This window comes from Coccinella septempunctata, chromosome 5 (genome assembly GCF_907165205.1).
Source record: "Coccinella septempunctata chromosome 5, icCocSept1.1, whole genome shotgun sequence".
NCBI lineage: Eukaryota > Metazoa > Arthropoda > Insecta > Coleoptera > Coccinellidae > Coccinella > Coccinella septempunctata.
Window position 1 is genome coordinate 35,154,079 of NC_058193.1, and position 17,877 is coordinate 35,171,955.

The window sequence follows — 17,877 nt, forward strand, 5'->3', positions numbered from 1 at the left end:
TTTTTGTTATTAGCCATTTATTAAAGTTCGCTTCGGTAGTGAATTTCCCCCTTTGAAAGCAAAAAACTGTGATCTGCACTACTTGGCACGTAGGATTTACCCTCGATAAGGATACATCTAATTTAAACTTATTTTTCAAAAACACTTTCAATATTCTAGAAAAAATGAAATATTTTTATAATTGTTTATTTGGAAAACAAAGTATTGACAAATTTTATAAATTCACTTTCTACAAACATATAAGATATTCCAGTCACATGACAACATTTTTAAAAACTCGCTTAAACTATCAGTCCTCAAAAATCCAAGACAGTTCACAATTCTCTACAAAATTTTGTACATACAGGATGTGACAGCTGCCGTATTTTAGAAAATTTAAACGGTACAATTTCCGTTATCCTACAAGATGAGCGCCACCAAAATTCAACAATTCATATAGGTACATATTTCTTCAACACCCTGTATTCATATATTTTATGATGGAGAATATATATTTCATCCCAACAAATGTAGATTATAATTGTACATATAATAGGTTTTTTCATATATTTGGTTACTGGTTCATCAAATCTGAGAGTTTTTCACTTTTTTTTCCTATTTTCTAATAAATTAATACTCAAAAATTGTATATATAAGGTCGTAAACGACATAAAAACAAGTAATAAAAAAAACAAAAACAAATTCCATAAAACTTATAGATTAAATTTGGCCTGAAAGTCTGGTGATCATGAATATTTCAATGTGAAATTATTTGGTTCAATAATATTCATGTCATTATTCAGTGCATAAAAAATAAGGTCATATTCTGAATTAAACAGTTTCATATTCATGACGAATTGCACGCCTCAAACTACAGGCAAAGACTATTCCAAATATCTGAAAAAAAAAATTAAATATTTTATAAGTTGAAATTTTACTGAAAAATTACGCAAATTTGTCTACATGTTCAACCTCTCACCTGTAATAGGGATATCCCAAGAGCCACACTTTCAATTATTGTAGCGTTCTTTGAAAAAAGTATTTTGAGTTTATCATAACAAGATGCAGTGTAATGTGTCTCAGTTCTCATTGTACAGGATCCATCATCAGCAGTGTTTGGACAACATGTATGAGGCAATGAGTCATTTTTGGTTACACTCTGCCAGTCTGTTGGACCATTGATACCACAGCATTCTCCCTTATTTTGGAAAAAACAATCTTTAACTTTGTATATTTATTTTCATTTTTTTTTTTTTTTTTACTTGATATTAATCTCAAGAAATGAAATAATTGAATGACCATATCTACCAAAATTATTGCATTTTTGTGTTGAAAATAAGTCATAGTAATCATTACCTCATGCTGGGCTATATCCCAGGTATGCCTTATTTCTTCATTTTTATAATAATAAGAAATGGTTGAATTCAGTTTATCTTCCAACATAACATCCACTTCGTTTCTGTGAATGTATCCAAAAACACCAGCTGTGATTTCAAGCACAAAAATGACAATTAGAAAAACTGCAAACTGAAAAAAACGTACTCATAAAAATATTTATACAGCATGAAAAGAGGCTACATCTAAATATTTTGCATTTTTGACAAGAAGTCTTGCAAAACTATGAAATATTGGAGAAAAGTACTAAACTCACCATTGAAATCATACATTGATTTTCCTTTGCTGCTCCACAGCATCCCAAAAAGGCAACAATGAAAATTATCACACCAACAGCTATAAGAACCAGGGGAACTATTTGAAAGCTGGGGTACGTAAAGCTGGAGTAGTCAGAATAAAAAAGATGAGATATAACTCCTACAGTGAGTATACCTATACCAGCGATCTGAAACATACAGATCATGGCTTTTCTCTGCAACATTCATTTTCATTTTGAACTAAAACATATGAAGAAGGTGTAGGAGAAATAGAATATGTTGAAAAAATGTTATTGAAGAATGGAAAGACCTTTGACAATTTTTCACATTGCAAAAAATGATGCTATTACATAGTAAATTTTCAACAACTGTCTGAAAATGATTGAAAAACTAGGTGCCTATACCAATAACCAACAATTTTATGGATTTGTGAATTAAATTTATGTAAAATTTGGGCATTAGTAACAAAATACCCAAGTAATCAATTGGGCTTGAATTGAATAATGAAAAGAAATTTCATTATATGAGTCAGCTTCCTACTACTGTTTCAAGCATTAATTGATTAATTAATTTACTGAAAATATGTCCAAATTCAATTGGAATTGTGACTAAGGAAACTCAAAATATAAAAAAAATATGTGTAATAATAATGGAGCCCAGTTCAACTCTGACCATTAATTTATCAATGCCAGCTCTGATAATAGAATCACATATTCTGCAGGTCACAGTAGTCTGCAATCAATTTATTTTGTTGTTTATCATCAAGAATGTGATGAATGGGAATTTTCACAAGGTAGTGTCAATATCACAACAGTAGGTTGGCATGAAAAAGATCAGGGAACCTTGAAAATCATGAAAATCATTTAATACTCACTGTGAAGAGTAAATTGAAACAAAAAAGCAGGTACTTTACACACATCATCCCTGCTGACACCATTTTTCGGCTTTACTTGTAATTCAATCCTGGAATACAAAAATAACATTCACTCAAGCAAGGAATAATTCGAATGGATATTTTATATGGTCCGCAAAGTTTTCATTTCTTGAAAGCAGATGTCAGAAAAACGTTAACGGGGATTAGGTCAGACATACCTCAATTTCACCTCAATCTTGCAACATTAATGTTTTTGATTATTCTTTATGCTGAACCTACAAAACCAAATGTCTTCGAACTTACCTTCTTATCGAATTCTGTTCACAGTTATTTTAAGACACTGAATTCAACACTGACTTTCCAATTTAAGATTTCAATTGAGATAGGTAACAGGTTGGCAGCTTATTGTGATTGGCGACACAACAATTAAACCGAACGTATCGTTAAAATTAGTCCTTCATCTGCAATCAGCAAATCAAAACATCAAACAAAGAAGAAAGAGAAGAGAGCAAGAGAAAAGAGAACATGTGCAGAACAACATTCAGTGTTACCAACCAAATTATTTTTCGCTAATTTTTCAAAGATGCCCTTTTGAATTTGATTTCCGATATTATGTGAATACCCTGAATTCTTATACAGGGAGGGTGGATATTCAGGTATCCAAGTGTGCTAAGGATCAAAACTAAAATTCATTTTTACGTTTCATTCAGCTTACAAGGCGCAAAATTCTACATTCTGCGAACTCTACTTTGTAGAAACGGTATATTTCTTCGTCAAAAATATAAGTAGAAGATGCCATTGCGTAAGGAAGTTGACTACCATTCACGTCAAAGTCTCAATCTCAAGAATTTATCCTTTTTACCCGAAGCTGTCTACGCCCATGTGGTGGCGCAGAAGCAGAGATATAGAAGGGGGGAGATTGAGCTTCGAGCTGCGCGAACTGGCTAAAATTGAAGGCCGCCATTTGTCAGGAAATATATACAGCACCGCCTAAAAGTGATAGCATGTGGCAAGAGTTATATACAGGGGGACGTAAAATTCAGAATTTGAATGTTATGATTTCGTTGATAACAGTACTTGAAATTATGAGATTTCGGTCAATTCGTTCCTTATTTCTTCAGTACAATACAAAATGAATACCAAAAATTTCAACGAAGGAAAAAATTATTTGTTTTGTGTATTCTGGTGAATATAATGAGATGTGCAAATATTGAACATATCATCTTAATTCTAAACTGTACCAATGAATCCTTTTGAATTATATTCAAGCGTTTGTAACCAACGATGAAGGGAGCGATAAATTTTAATTTAATTGTCTTTTCTATTCATATTGTAATAAAGTAGGTACCTATGTTTGACTTTATCTGAAAGTTTTTCGAATTTCTTCTCCCAGTTTGAGAACCTAACTCAATTTCAAAATTTTTTGAATCATTGAAATATATACTTCTATGTTGATTCTGGTTGGGAGCCAGTGGGAAAAATAGTTTCCTAACAACAAATAAAAACATGAAACGAAATATTGAAATAGGTAACGTTTTCAAAATAAAATCCATGATTTCGAAGATTCTAGCAATTTGGTCTTATGGGGTAGTCTGATATATATAGACTTCGAAGCGTCACCAATATTTGGTTTGTTCCAGAATCGTTTTTCACTACTGTTCCCTAATTACGATCAGAGGAAAGTAACCTGAAAAATTGCCCGTTCCTTCGAGATGCAATTCTGGAACTCTGCTATTAAGTTTCAATTTTATTTTCTGTTTCTAAGGAAACATGATTTTGTCTATCTGAAGGACACTAGATTTTTTGCACAAAGTGGATAATTTGATCTGATATTTTTTATTGGAAGTAAGACATGATATGATGAAAGCTAACAAGGTCGATAAATTTTTCAGTAGCTACTGGCATTAAATATATAAAAGAAAAAAAACATTTTTCTATTCATTTTATTTATACAATATTGTATATCCAGTATCGATTCCTGCATAAAATCAAGTGATGAAGTCTTCTAATTGCAGAACCTTGAATTTTTCAGTATAAACTTTTTACAGATTGAATATTCTAATTTTAAAATGAGATCTGGCAATATTTTTCACTAAAAGAAAGCCATGATGTCTGCCAATCACTGAAGAATATGAAAAATGTTCTTTCAAGGAAGGGAACAAATCATCAACTCGATCATAAAATTTTTGGAACTGAATTGTTGCAAATGCTTCAAGAAAATTTTCATCTCTTGGAACTCTATTTTTAGTTGAAATCATCAAATTCCTGATTGACATATCGTTATAATTCCATATGATGGTACATGAAGTCCCCCTGAAACAAACATAAAATAAAATCATCTCAGTTTCATATCAAATTATCTCATCTTACCTTGATTTTTGAAGAATATTACAATTCCCTCAAGACTGGAACTTTTAGGGTCACAGTATCATTCTCTACATTTTTTAAATATCTCTCCATCAATGTGGCACTGAATCAAAAGATTTCTCCCAATGATGGGCAGCATTTTCAGAAATACGTTGATCTTGTCAAAAAAGCCCATCATTTCTTTCATGTGTTGTATTTTATTTTTTAGAGACTTAATTGTATAATTTCCTTCTATATGACGCTTGGAGTTTTTTCAATTCGATGAGTCTTTTCATCAATTTTGAAGGAGAAATACTGAAACAAGTTTAAAAAATTGGTAAATTTGTAAATCTATAAAAGATATTCAAAAAATGATATAATTAGGAACTTACCTATAATTGTGAAGTAAGCCATCGTAAATATCCTGCTATTCAGCAAAAAAAGCTAATAAAACCACACGAATCCGCTAAATATCACCAAAAATACATTGATATTTGTTATTATTGTTTACATTCGTTTGACTTGACAGCAGGCAATGGCAGCTAAATGACAAGAATATTCACTAAATTGTTAAACCGTGATCATAATACCGTGCTATGACCTGACAAATGGCGGACCCACTTTTGTCCCATGAAAATAGGATGCGCAGTGGTCGAAGCTCAATCTCCCCCCTTCTATATCTCTGCGCAGAAGTCAAGAGTCGTTTTCTCGTGACAGCTCAAAATTTCTAATCAACAATCAGCTGTCTCCTGTCAGTTCCTGAGTGAACTTGGTTAGGTGTTGTTTGGTGGTCGTTCATTGTAGCAGTTGCGAGAACAATTTAGTCTCGCCGCCAGCGCTTTGTTCTTTCCAATTTCAACGAAACAATGCGTTAGTAATGGCACCTAGTTTAAGTAAATATGCCAACAAAAATTATGTTATCGCTGCTGCCGGCGTCTCTGCCCTTATGTGGATTTTGGCGAGCAGAAGAAAAGCGCAACTTGGGGAACAAATGTGAGTAAGATAGCGAAATTATTAATTTGATTCAGATAATTAAATCCCAGACTCAAAACCTGAACGTGATGCATATCGTTTCATTAGAATCTAAAATTTGGATTCAAACGAGATGAAGATACCATTTGATAGAATTTCAAGGTTGTCTACGAATTGTTTTATCCCAAGTTATAATTATTGGACAAAAAACGAACGATCTCCTGATATTATCGTGTTAGACAACATTAGAAATGTATCCTAGCATTTGGACCTTCGATCCGGATAGAGCGGAATGAATTATGTACCATTTTTGTACCAATTAAGTGTATTGAACTTTGTATAGGTATTCATTTCAAAATTAATTCTATTGCATGTTGGTAAAACGACGATAGATGAAATATTATGGATTCAGATCAAAGTAAAAGTCAATCATAAATGTATGTAAGCGCTAGATTATTTCCACTTTCTCTTTCAACTATTACACAATAATTTTTTATCTTGTTTGATTAACTGTATTCGTCAAATTCCTTTGGTTCCATGCCGCAAAATGCATTTCTATTCATATAGAAAGAAAGTAAGATATTCTGAGACAGAACCGCAAACAACTTCAGTTAAATATTCTGAAAATGTGGAATAGATTATTCTAGCTAGGAACCTCTATCAATGGCTCAAAGCCATTGTGGAAGTGTCCATTGTTTATAAATTCAAGGGCAGGTACCCCAAACGTAAAGATTTCCCTTCGAGCTATGTACTTTTATAAAAGAAGCAACTGAATGACGGAACATTCCATGGCAATTTTTTCGTGACAACTCCATCGTTACGTTTCTCTTGGTCTTGAATACGTCTATAAGTGCTATAGTGAACATTTATTACAGATTAGTGTTTGGCCTTTTATCATATAACATAATGCTCTAGCTAGAGAACTTCTTCAGAAGTTAGTAGAGCCAATAATGTTCCTGTAAGGGAGAGGAGAATTGAGAAAATGAAATGAAAATGCTTTGACCAAGTTTTCAGGCTCCCAGGACTATAGCACAAGAAACGATGAATTATTTTATATTGAATTATAAAATTAACACCTCTGAGTTTCAGTATTCACCCATATATCTACCTACCTATCAGTGCAACAACAAGTTTTTCAATCATTTGTCTAAATGAGTTGGAAATCTCACGTTGAATGAATTCAAGAAGGTTGTTTTAGTTATTATAATCTTGTTATTGCTGTGATTTATTGATTTTTCAATACAACATTCGTGTGATTTTCCTTTTTTTTTCACCTGACATGTGAATGTGCAAAAAGCTCATTGAATTATTATCATTACGTAGAAGACAAAATAAACAATATTACGATTCTAACAGCCAGTAATGAATAACATAATGGCTTTCAATTTCTGGTTACTTATATTGAAATCTACCTGGATATAATTTACTTTCTACATTACAGTAACATGTCATTCGAATAATGATAAAGACTAATTAATTTCATGTTTACTGAATTGTTTCTGGACCACTATACGTGTTTCACTATACAGAGTGAGGAAAAAGTGAAGTCTTTTCGTAGAGTAGCAGGTACACGAAAAATCGCGTAATTCAAAATGAAAATTGACCTATTCGATCATTTTTCTGTAAAATAGTAAAAACCGAAAATATGAACTGTGTGCGTTAATTTTTACTCGCCCTGTATGAAGACATTGAGATATTCTTCCAGATTCTCCTTTGACTTATATTATTTGACCTCAAAATTGCAAAGAAAATTTACGATGCAATGTTAAAACACAAGACGATAACAATTCTTTCAATTTAGGTGTAGATAAACTATGATAACGCCGTGAAAATTCAAGTTTTCAGTAGGTACTCACTAATATCGGGTCGTAAGTATGTCGTAAAAAGCTTCAACACTTTAGGAATCAAATTGTTCACCATTCTGTATAGAATTTCATAAATTTGGCACTAGCCAAGAGGGTTAGCACTTAAATTTTTCAGTTGATATTCAGGAAACCACCTGTTTCGAAACGTAAACTGAAAATTTCAGCCTCATTTTCTTGGTGATCCAATTATTATTGGAAATGTTGAATCTTCTAGTGAATTGAAGTAGTGATTGATACTGCTTTTTTTACGAAATTATATGAGCTCTCTATTCTTTAAATCAACTAAAGCCTAACATTTTTGGGTCCTTTCTTTATATCCACCAATACTAGGAATACTATGTAGTATATTTTGAGATGATTCATATTTTACAGCAAGAAAAAGGCGAAAAGTTCGGACAAAGAAGAAGATGTGAAATACATGATCGCCGAGAAATCTAGCCTAACGGTCAAGGCTCAGGTCGATAGGAAATTTTTCAGTCAGTTAGGACAGCTCCTTAAAATTGTGATACCTGGAATAACTACCAAAGAATCCTTCTTGATGGCATTGGTAGCTATGAGTTTGATCGCTAGATCCGCCTGTGATATATGGTTGATCAACAATGGAACAAAAATTGAAAGGTGAGTTATATTTTTACCTTCCTTCATAAATATTGATTTGAATGCCCATTTATTTTTTGAATTATCGAAAATTCCAGTCATCCAATGAACAAATTCCCTGTGCAGGACTGAAAATCAAACCCCTTCTGCTGCTTGTTATTTTTCTATTTTGATTCCAAACTATGGATTAGATTACAATTGCGAAAAGTTGGAAAACTACTGAATTCAAATGACTCATTCTAATTCTCAATACATAGTTCATTGTAGTAACCTTGAGGTTATAAAAACAGCTATTGCTTATTGTCTTTGGAAAAATATTTCAAAAAATATGTTGGCTTCACAAATTTTCTATGAACAACTCTTTATACTAACGATAATCTTCGAAATATCGTGAATTATCAGAATTAGATAGCTTTTTCTATCCACCAATATTTTTTATTAAAAAGTGCATGGGATCTAGAGGAAGAAAATCATAAATGAAGGTGTCCAAGTTTGAAGCCATAAAAATTGGCAAAATTGCGATATCGAATAAAGGTCACAGACCATTGTTCCTGATTCAAAATCGTTATGGATTCGAAATTAATGATGCGAGAGGAAAAAGAGATATCATTTTCTTTCTGCAAATTTATGAATACTTATCTGAATTGATGGATGCAAGTGTATAATGGATGATTGGAGTTTGTACCTTGCAGATGAAGTATGATGTAATCTGATTTATTATCGCAAATCCACCTTTTGCATTCTCATGTTTCCTATAATTCTCACTGTAAAAAAATAATCATAGTTACATCGATAGAATGTAATTGAGTTAAAGGTACATTCACCAAGGATAGTGACACTGAAAATAATTGAGTGCAGCTTTTTATAATATTTTTCATTTAAATTATATTTCGAAATTTTCAACGTTTATGTGCCGATTTTCAGAAATTTCCGATAAAGCTCGGAGATATCTGGATGCATTTAATAATGTAATGTCTTCTTTATTGTATCGTTATATAGTCTTCCTTATCGTTCGATAAGAAAAACCATTCATTTCGTTCGAAGTGCAATGGATAAATGATCCAAACCAAAGACATGACTAGAGAATTGAAGTTAAGGAAATGAAATATTCATCGAAAATTCACTATCTATTGTTATAGTTGTAGTTATAGTTACTTGGGACACCCTTTGTATAATAGACTCTATCATCCTTCTCTAATTCACGATAGAGTATAATTTCTCCAGAAACAATACAATCTTACATTATTCAACTCTTTTTTGAATAATTATGTTTGACGTCATTCAATTAATTCTTTAACATAAAAAAATTACTTTATTCACTGGTAAATTGTGAACAATTCAGGTCAGTCAACTGAGACATGAATGGAGATGTTGAACAATAATAATATTTAAAACATTTGTATGTGTGTTTTTTACTCTCATTTCCCTAACTCTTCCTCAATGTCAGTGTCATCCAAATAATTATTTCCATTTAAAGAAACAAAATTCTGCGTTTAAAACTATGTGGAAATAATTATTATTCGTAAAACTAGTATGTCCGCCTATCATACTATGAAAATAATTGGATTGATAAGTCCACCGTTGAGAACTATTGTTTAGCGAATTCTTCGAAATCATTTTGAATTTACACATTAGCATTCCGGTCTTTGTATAATGACGATAGTCTAGAAAATTAGTTTTGTTACTGAATATTTCAGTGCTCAAAATGTATCTTGAACACTTGAAGCAATGATTATGAAATGGTTACTTGTTTATAAACCTTTAACTGAATTAAACCTAGTTTTGAAGTGGCAGTTATTTGATGACGAAAAATTGATGTCTGAACCTAGTTCAAAATCTCAGGTTTATATACAGAGAGACCTAGCTAAAACACGTCACTTTCTGGAACTGTCCAAAAACTTTAATAGCATGAAAGTTTTGACGGCATGCAGACAGGAATTGAATTCTGAAAAAAGTACCACCCAGAGCAGGATTCGAACCTACGACCCCCCGATTACCGGTCAGGTAGTCTCCCATCTGAGCTACCCGGGTAAGCTACCGGTAATCGGGGGGTCGTAGGTTCGAATCCTGCTCTGGGTGGTACTTTTTTCAGAATTCAATTCATGTCTGCATGCCGTCAAAACTTTCATGATATTCAATTCCAGACCTTAAACTATCTTCTCAACTTTAATAGCATTTCAGTATTTTGAAAATGATTTCAGTGAAAAAATTGAAAACCTTTGGATGGCTAGGCTAGGATCATTTCGAAATTTGTTAAAATAGCAGTTTTCTTTTGCAGTGCTATCGTCTCGAGAGATGCCGATCTGTTCAAGAAACGCCTGATGAAGCTACTCGTCGCCATACCTGTCATTTCGGTGGTGAACAACGTCCTCAAGTACTCAATTGGCGACCTGAAGATCAGACTCCGAACAAACATGACCAAGAAACTCTACGAGGAATACCTCAGCAATTTCACTTACTACAGGATCGCCAACTTGGACAACAGGATCGCGAACGTAGACCAGCTTCTGACCAACGACGTGGACAAGTTCTGCGAGAGCGTGGCGGATTTATATTGCAACACCGCCAAACCTCTCTTGGACATCGGGATTTACGTCTACAAGTTGTCGACCACGGTTGGTGGAGGCACGCCGGGGTTGATGTTAGGTTATCTGCTTCTATCTGGCGTCTTACTGACTCATTTGAGAAAACCAACGGCCAAACTGACTGCCGGTGAACAAAAACTTGAAGGGGAGTTCAGGCATATAAATTCACGTCTTATTACTCACTCCGAAGAGATAGCTTTTTATAACGGAAACGCGAGGGAGAAAACCACCCTCCTGGCTAGTTACAACAAGTTGTTGAACCACCTGAACCAATTTTTGAGATTCAAGACGATCATGGGTATGACCGATAATTTTGTCGCGAAGTATTTCGCCAGCGTGGTGGGATTCTTGGCCGTTTCATTGCCTTTCCTCTCCCCAACTCACCCCTTGTACACCGACACCCATGGTGAAAGGTCGAGACTGTATTACACCTATGGGCGGATGTTGGTGAAGCTGGCCGAAGCCATAGGGAGGCTGGTGCTGGCAGGTCGGGAACTGTCGCGTTTGGCTGGTTTCACAGCGAGGGTCACACAGCTGAGGGAAGTGCTGAAGGATCTGAACGAAGGCAAATACCAAAGGACGATGGTGGCCGGATCGGAAAACCTCGACATACACGGCGGTAAAATCGTGTTCAAGAACAACATAATCAAATTCGACAAAGTGCCTTTGATAACGCCCAACGGCGATGTTCTGATCAAGGAGATCTCCTTCGAGATCAAATCGGGGATGAACGTGCTGGTCTGCGGGCCTAACGGCGCGGGGAAATCCTCCCTTTTCAGGGTTTTAGGGGAGCTCTGGCCTCTCTTCGGCGGGGAACTCACAAAACCGCCGCGTGGTAAACTCTTCTACGTCCCGCAGAGGCCTTATATGACCTTAGGCAGCTTGAGAGATCAACTCACGTACCCCCACTCAGGCGCTGAGGCTCTGAGACGAGGCAGTTCGGACGTTCAACTTGAGCAGTATCTGAACCTCGTCCACTTGGAGTATCTTCTAGAGAGGGAGGGTGGTTTGGACGCCGTCGCCGATTGGTTGGACGTGCTGAGCGGTGGGGAAAAACAGAGGATCGCCATGGCGAGGCTCTTCTATCACAAGCCTCAATTCGCCATTTTGGACGAGTGCACCAGCGCGGTTTCAGTTGACGTCGAGGGTAGCATGTACAGTTATTGTAGGGAAGTTGGCATCACATTACTGACTGTTTCGCACAGGAAATCACTATGGAAACATCACGAATTCGTTTTACATCTGGACGGAAGGGGGGGTTATACCTATCAGCCGATAGAGTCGGCTGAGGAGTTTGGATCTTAAGGTTCCTATAGGTGTTGATTATTCGAGATTATTTAGATGAATTTAGTTGGAGACTGATGATGTTTCTGGTTTTCATAGCCTCAAGTCTGGGAACTGATTTCTATTGGATCAATTGAAAGTGTAAATATACTGATTAAGCTGTACACAGCTTTAAAATATTGGAATTGGAAAAGAGGAACATTTAAGTCTCAAATTTTTCTATAAAGTCAAGTATACATTGGAATGTTTCCCAGATTTTCTTATGATTATCCAGAAATGTCGAAATAAAGATGGTCTCGTGTTTCTTTTGTGATTTATGAAGGGTTCACAATGTTAATATATTACCGATTGAAATCATTTCGATGTTTTTATGTGTGCTTCCTAATATGTGATAAATGAATTTATTCTTTGGACGAAAACTGATCCATTCCAAGTCGTTTTAGGTGTAAAAAGGAATGTAAACATTGTAACATTTTTGTCCCCGGTGTTTTTAAGCCGTTGACGACTTTTACTTGGGAGAAATAGTAGAGAATTGTGTTATGTTCATGTTTTGAATGTACCTTGAATAACTTATTATGTTACCTGTTTTATCACATTATATTATTAAGTGGACACTTTTATAAAGTAAATTATTTAAGCATCATGTTGTTTATTTGGTCCTTCTTCTGTTATATCTTAATTAGAAAGGTAAAAACTAGCTGTCACATGAATTTTATTTTTGAAGACATAATAAAAAATTCTTAAAACTAAGGTTATTTCATTGCTAACGTTTCTGATTCAATTTACAAATGGTAAACCCAATTCAATAATCTCATATCTTTACCTATTCATGATATCCCCACCAAGGCTCACTTTCTACATTGATACTTTTTGTTTTTTTTTCTCCTAAATTCGCATCAGAAATGATATGATTACTTTGCACAACAATATTAAGGGTAGATCTGCTCGAAGTGCCCTTATTGGTGTACCTGGACACTCAGGCTTAGGCAACTGGTTATCGGATGCTCTAGAATCAGGAAACGAAAAAAAGCTGGATTAGGCAGAGGGTTCTGGAGCAAACTTTCATGTCTGCATCACTCTCACAGGGCCATCTTAGTGCCTCCCAGAGTCTTTATACAAACCAATGGCTAAGATTTTCTAGAAGCAATCTGAGATCTATAATGGCGGTCTTTACGAGACATTGCAGGCTCAGAACTCACTCACACAAACTAGCTTGGTGAAATAATGACTCTGCAGGCTCTGCCTAGAGGAGACGAAACGATTGAGCACCTCTTCTGTGCCTGCCCGGCGGCAGACAGGGTCAGACTTGGAGTCTTTGGCTCTCCCAAGGTGAATCCAGAGGAACCCAAGAATCAGTCACCCTATGACTCTCCTTCCTGAGTATGATGGGACTGGAGGGAAAAGTTTAGCTCTCTGAGCTTGTTTGTGTGCCACAATGGACCGCTTTGGTCGCGGTGGTAGGTTTTGGTGGGTCCAATCAACAAAATCTAATCTGTATTTGAAGTGCTCTCAAGATCGATAGATTTACAGTAGGCTTCGACCCATAGACACGGGCTTCATGCAGAGGTCAGTACACTTTGCAAGGAAAACAGCTCAAATTCTTTCATTGAGCTAGGATCTTCATTCTGTGGTATAGGGTATAGGTATATGTGCCTTCAGAAAAAGTTTCAGGAGAAGGACAAAACCAAAAGAGTAACAATCTGGCGGAATCTTTCTGGGTAGGATTCTTCGAAACTTTAGTATTACGATAAGATTCTCAACAAGAATATGGTACAACGCCTTTCGATGCACATAATGGGAATGGGTTTATGATTTTTAGGGGAGGAAGAGAAAACTCCAGAACACCTTTAAACAGAATGTCTCTCAATGCAAAAAATGCTTCGGACAAGGGACTAGTGGAAGTGAGAGGCAGTAATACCCTTTCATTGAAGCGATCCCAGATACTATATAGTTCATCAGAATTCTATAACTGGAAGGCGAGCACTATCTGATGACGAGAACAGAGCTCTGATATGGGGGGCACATGCAATGGATCTTAAAGTCGCAGTGCAATGAAAACCCCATTAATTCTACAATCAACTCCTCTACTTTTTTCAGTCACAGAAATTCATCAGTAGAACTGACGATATAATTCATGATAAAACCTAAACTATCGTTTATATGGGTCTGGAAGAGCGTAGGTACAAATACTGAACCTTGACGGACACCTGCCTTCAAACTGAAATTGCCACTCTCGCCACCTACGACCTCGAGACTACTGTTACTGCGGCTCCCTTGTCATCAGGACATGGATCATCTTTGAACATATGCAGTTCAGTGAATATAAATTCAAATTGTGAACTTTCCAGAAAGAAGGTGAATAAAATATATCATCCCTTCCGACAAAATCAACTCCTTAATTTTTCCCGATACATCATCTGTCTGGGGATCTCGTTACCTATAGGTAATTGGGGTATGCACCGGATTTTTCCACTCAACAATTCTATAGAAATAATAACATAATTCAGAGATGACCTGCACAAATTACTGGTTACAACGTTTACTTCCAAGGTTTATTCATTCCACATTTCTCAAAAGTCACCGACCATCATTTCAGAAGAGTTGAAGTAACCTGTCCTGATACCTCGTCCAACCTAACAGCTTTATTGCTCTTCTCATTACAGTTTTTATGCCTTTAATTGGATGGCAAGCCCCTCAATTATACGATTACAATAATCCAAGAGGATTAATCGGTGAGAGACTGATCGTAAAATCGTTTTATTGTACCGAAAATGTATGATATAATAGGTGAAAAAGACAGTTACAGAAATGCCTTGATCTGTTTTTGATTTATTATATCGAATCTTCAGCTCCTCTCGAAAGCAGCTGTACCCAGATTCTTCCTAACTTCCTAAATGAAATTTGGAAGTTTGAGCTTTGTATAAAAGTAAGTATAATATAGTTTAGTCGCTATATTTGAACCAGCAAAACTTCGGTTTATGGTATGTACTACATGAAAAATACATTATTTGTAATAAGTAGCTTATGAAATAAATTATTACACCAAAAATTATATTTTTCTGTCAGTTTTCCCATGGCAATGTAATTTGAGAACTTTTTTCGCTTACTAGAATACAGTATTTAAGAGAGTGGTATTTACAAGTAAATATCAGAAATAACCGTGCATATAGATAGTAGTCATGAAAATATTGTTGAATGACGTAAAAATTATAGGGATATTGCAATACAACTCATTAAATCCACATAGGTATATCGGGAAAAATCTAAATGGTTTTCATCATCTAATTACTGCACTCCAGTCTTCGGTAAATGAGAGAAATCGTCTATATTATGTTTCTGGGCGTTTAATTGCTTTTATTTTTCGGAACTCTAGAAGTTGATGAATAAATTATTTATTTATTGGCAGGAGAACACTCAAGGATGCAAAAATAGGGATCACGAAAATTAAAAAAGGGTTGCAAATGATTGTATTACATATAATTATTTCATAACTTTTCAGAATTCAAGTTTATATGTCTCAAAACAATTTATTGTTCTCATTCTCGATTCCAAAGGTTTGTTATTCGAAATAATCATCCAAAGTTGAAACAATTTTGTTTACACCTGATGGAATATGAATGAATTGAAACTGTTTTTATCGAATGCTAAATTATTCATTCATAGGACAGGGTCCTCTATAGTTGCTAGCAATGAAGAAAGGAATCAGGAAACTGTCCAGAGGGAAAAGTCCACTGATTAATTCTGAATTTTATTTATGAAATTTGGAGATATACGGAAACCATCATATTATATTCAAGGAAAGATAAGATGAAATTTCTGATCAAACATATCATGAATGCTCTTTTCTGCTTTTAGAACTCTCGAAGTAGATAATAGGAGAAATATCTCTGTTTTCTTGCATCCACTATGTTCTGATGTGCCTCTGGACCATGACCCCTAGTGCACCATCAATACCTTTGAAGGAGATAAAGCAAAATCACTTTTGAATATCGAAATTTCACTCAAACTAAAACTGGAACAAGTTATATTATACTCAAATCATCTGAAATATGGAACCCTTCTTTAATCTTTCCATAAAGAAGTCTACTTCGACCATTGCCAGTTTCAACACCAGGAATATGCTGAAAACTGTTTGCTTATTGGCATAGAAGTAGATGCCACATCGAAAATTTTCGTAATTCCTCAACTTCACGAAATTTAACGTCTGTCATAAAAGCACTTGATCCCACGAGTGAGTGTAAACATAAGAAATGGCAGGGTAAAAGTATAAGTGATCATCGGTCAAGGTTTCCCATGATATGAGCCGAATTTGAAGAGGAAATATTGAACTTAACGAGGCAAGCGATTATTCAATAGATGGAAATTTTAATGGCGCTTCTATATCTTGAAATACGTAATACCCTCTCGTAAATTTAAGGACGATCTTAAATTAAATTCAATTCAGATCAAAAATCTAATACTTCTTAATCAAAAATTATTCCAATTACCAATCATATGGGCAGAGGCAGAAATTTTGTACAAGATTTATTTTTATATATCTTCATATTGCTTGCGTCTTCATAGATGAGTTGGTATTATTAATAGGCTTTTGCATAGATCACGATCTTATTAATGTATTCGTGATTAGCTCCAGGAAATGTCTAATTAAATGGGGTTTTAAATTGCTCAGTTTATAGTAGCACCTGAAACTAGCCACAATTTCTCCACTATAAGTAAATGAAGGTAATGACCTAATATAAAGAGGTGCAGGATTTTACTGGTCAGTGTCTATTTAACGCTTCCAAAAGCAAATGGTTTTATGATTATTACAATTATTGTGGTTGGGAATTTCGCTTATATTGGAGAGGTGTAGGTTTTTCTGAGAAAAAGAACCAGAGAAGACCAAATCGAGAAGTATAAAAAAAGGTCAGTATCAAATTCTGCGATATATAATAATTATCGAATTGCACAAAAAACTTTCACATTCCTAGGAATATAGAAAAATGATTGGGACAAATAATCATATTACGAAGAATCCAAATCTCAAAACTGGAATCTTAAATGGGCAATCAAAAATAGATCAACTTTCTCTTAATTTCATTTCAGAAAATTTTGATTATCTTACCAGTTGTTAATGAATATTATTAATAGCTCCCAGTGTTCGAAATTTTACCATTTTAGGTTTGAATGATCTTTAATTCAGAAAAATGAATAGTATAAGAAAATTTTTGGAAATTTTTTTTTCCATTCCATGTTTTATATAAATATTAACTACTGAACTTCGATACAGTTCTATCTAGATTAGAGACTCAAAATCACAACAAAATATGAGGAATTATTCACGTTGAGGTGTAGTAATGTGTATATAGTGAGTCCCAATTAAAATTGAGGATGCGAGACGCATAATGTAGAAGTCCTCCAATAAAATTATGGTAGTGTAGTGCTTGATTAGAAACAATGAAATCAATTGAAGAAATAATTGATAAATATCTCATTGTGGAGCATTTTTGAAGGCTTTCCGATATTCTCACCAAGAAAAAGTAGCCATCTCCTGATAATTCTTCCTGTATTTATGAAAGTAATGAGCAATTTTCGTAGAGTCCTTCCATCTTCAAGGAAGAAAAATTTTTTATACTTCCAAATGATTCTGCTTACTTCACATCTGTTTTTCTCTGTCATTATGGAAAAATTTTGGATGTTTATAGCAATTAGTAGCAGGAATTTATTAGTCCAGATAATTTATG

At 34.6% G+C, this 17,877-nt stretch overlaps 2 protein-coding genes and 1 long non-coding RNA gene across 3 annotated transcripts; 1 reads left to right on the top strand and 2 right to left on the bottom strand.

The window, feature by feature from the left end:
- Positions 1-170: 170 nt before the first annotated feature.
- On the bottom strand, positions 171-2,995 carry LOC123313904 (CD63 antigen-like). The gene is made up of 6 exons (XM_044899006.1): positions 2,809-2,995; positions 2,506-2,594; positions 1,631-1,819; positions 1,336-1,506; positions 959-1,177; positions 171-876 (listed from the first exon to the last, which is right to left on the bottom strand). The coding sequence occupies exons 2-6, from the start codon at positions 2,566-2,568 to the stop codon at positions 811-813; spliced, it is 708 nt and encodes a 235-aa protein (XP_044754941.1). The 5' UTR covers positions 2,569-2,594; positions 2,809-2,995; the 3' UTR covers positions 171-810.
- A 1,437-nt stretch (positions 2,996-4,432) lies between these two features.
- Positions 4,433-5,530, bottom strand: LOC123313343. Its single transcript, XR_006537737.1, has 3 exons — positions 5,244-5,530; positions 4,876-5,166; positions 4,433-4,818 (listed from the first exon to the last, which is right to left on the bottom strand). It is a non-coding gene; the product is annotated as an uncharacterized LOC123313343 (long non-coding RNA).
- Positions 5,531-5,590: 60 nt separating this feature from the next.
- Positions 5,591-12,900, top strand: LOC123313342 (ATP-binding cassette sub-family D member 3). Its single transcript, XM_044898197.1, has 3 exons — positions 5,591-5,844; positions 8,061-8,306; positions 10,564-12,900. Exons 1-3 carry the CDS (start codon positions 5,729-5,731, stop codon positions 12,173-12,175), a joined length of 1,974 nt encoding a protein of 657 aa, XP_044754132.1. The 5' UTR covers positions 5,591-5,728; the 3' UTR covers positions 12,176-12,900.
- Positions 12,901-17,877: the final 4,977 nt, after the last annotated feature.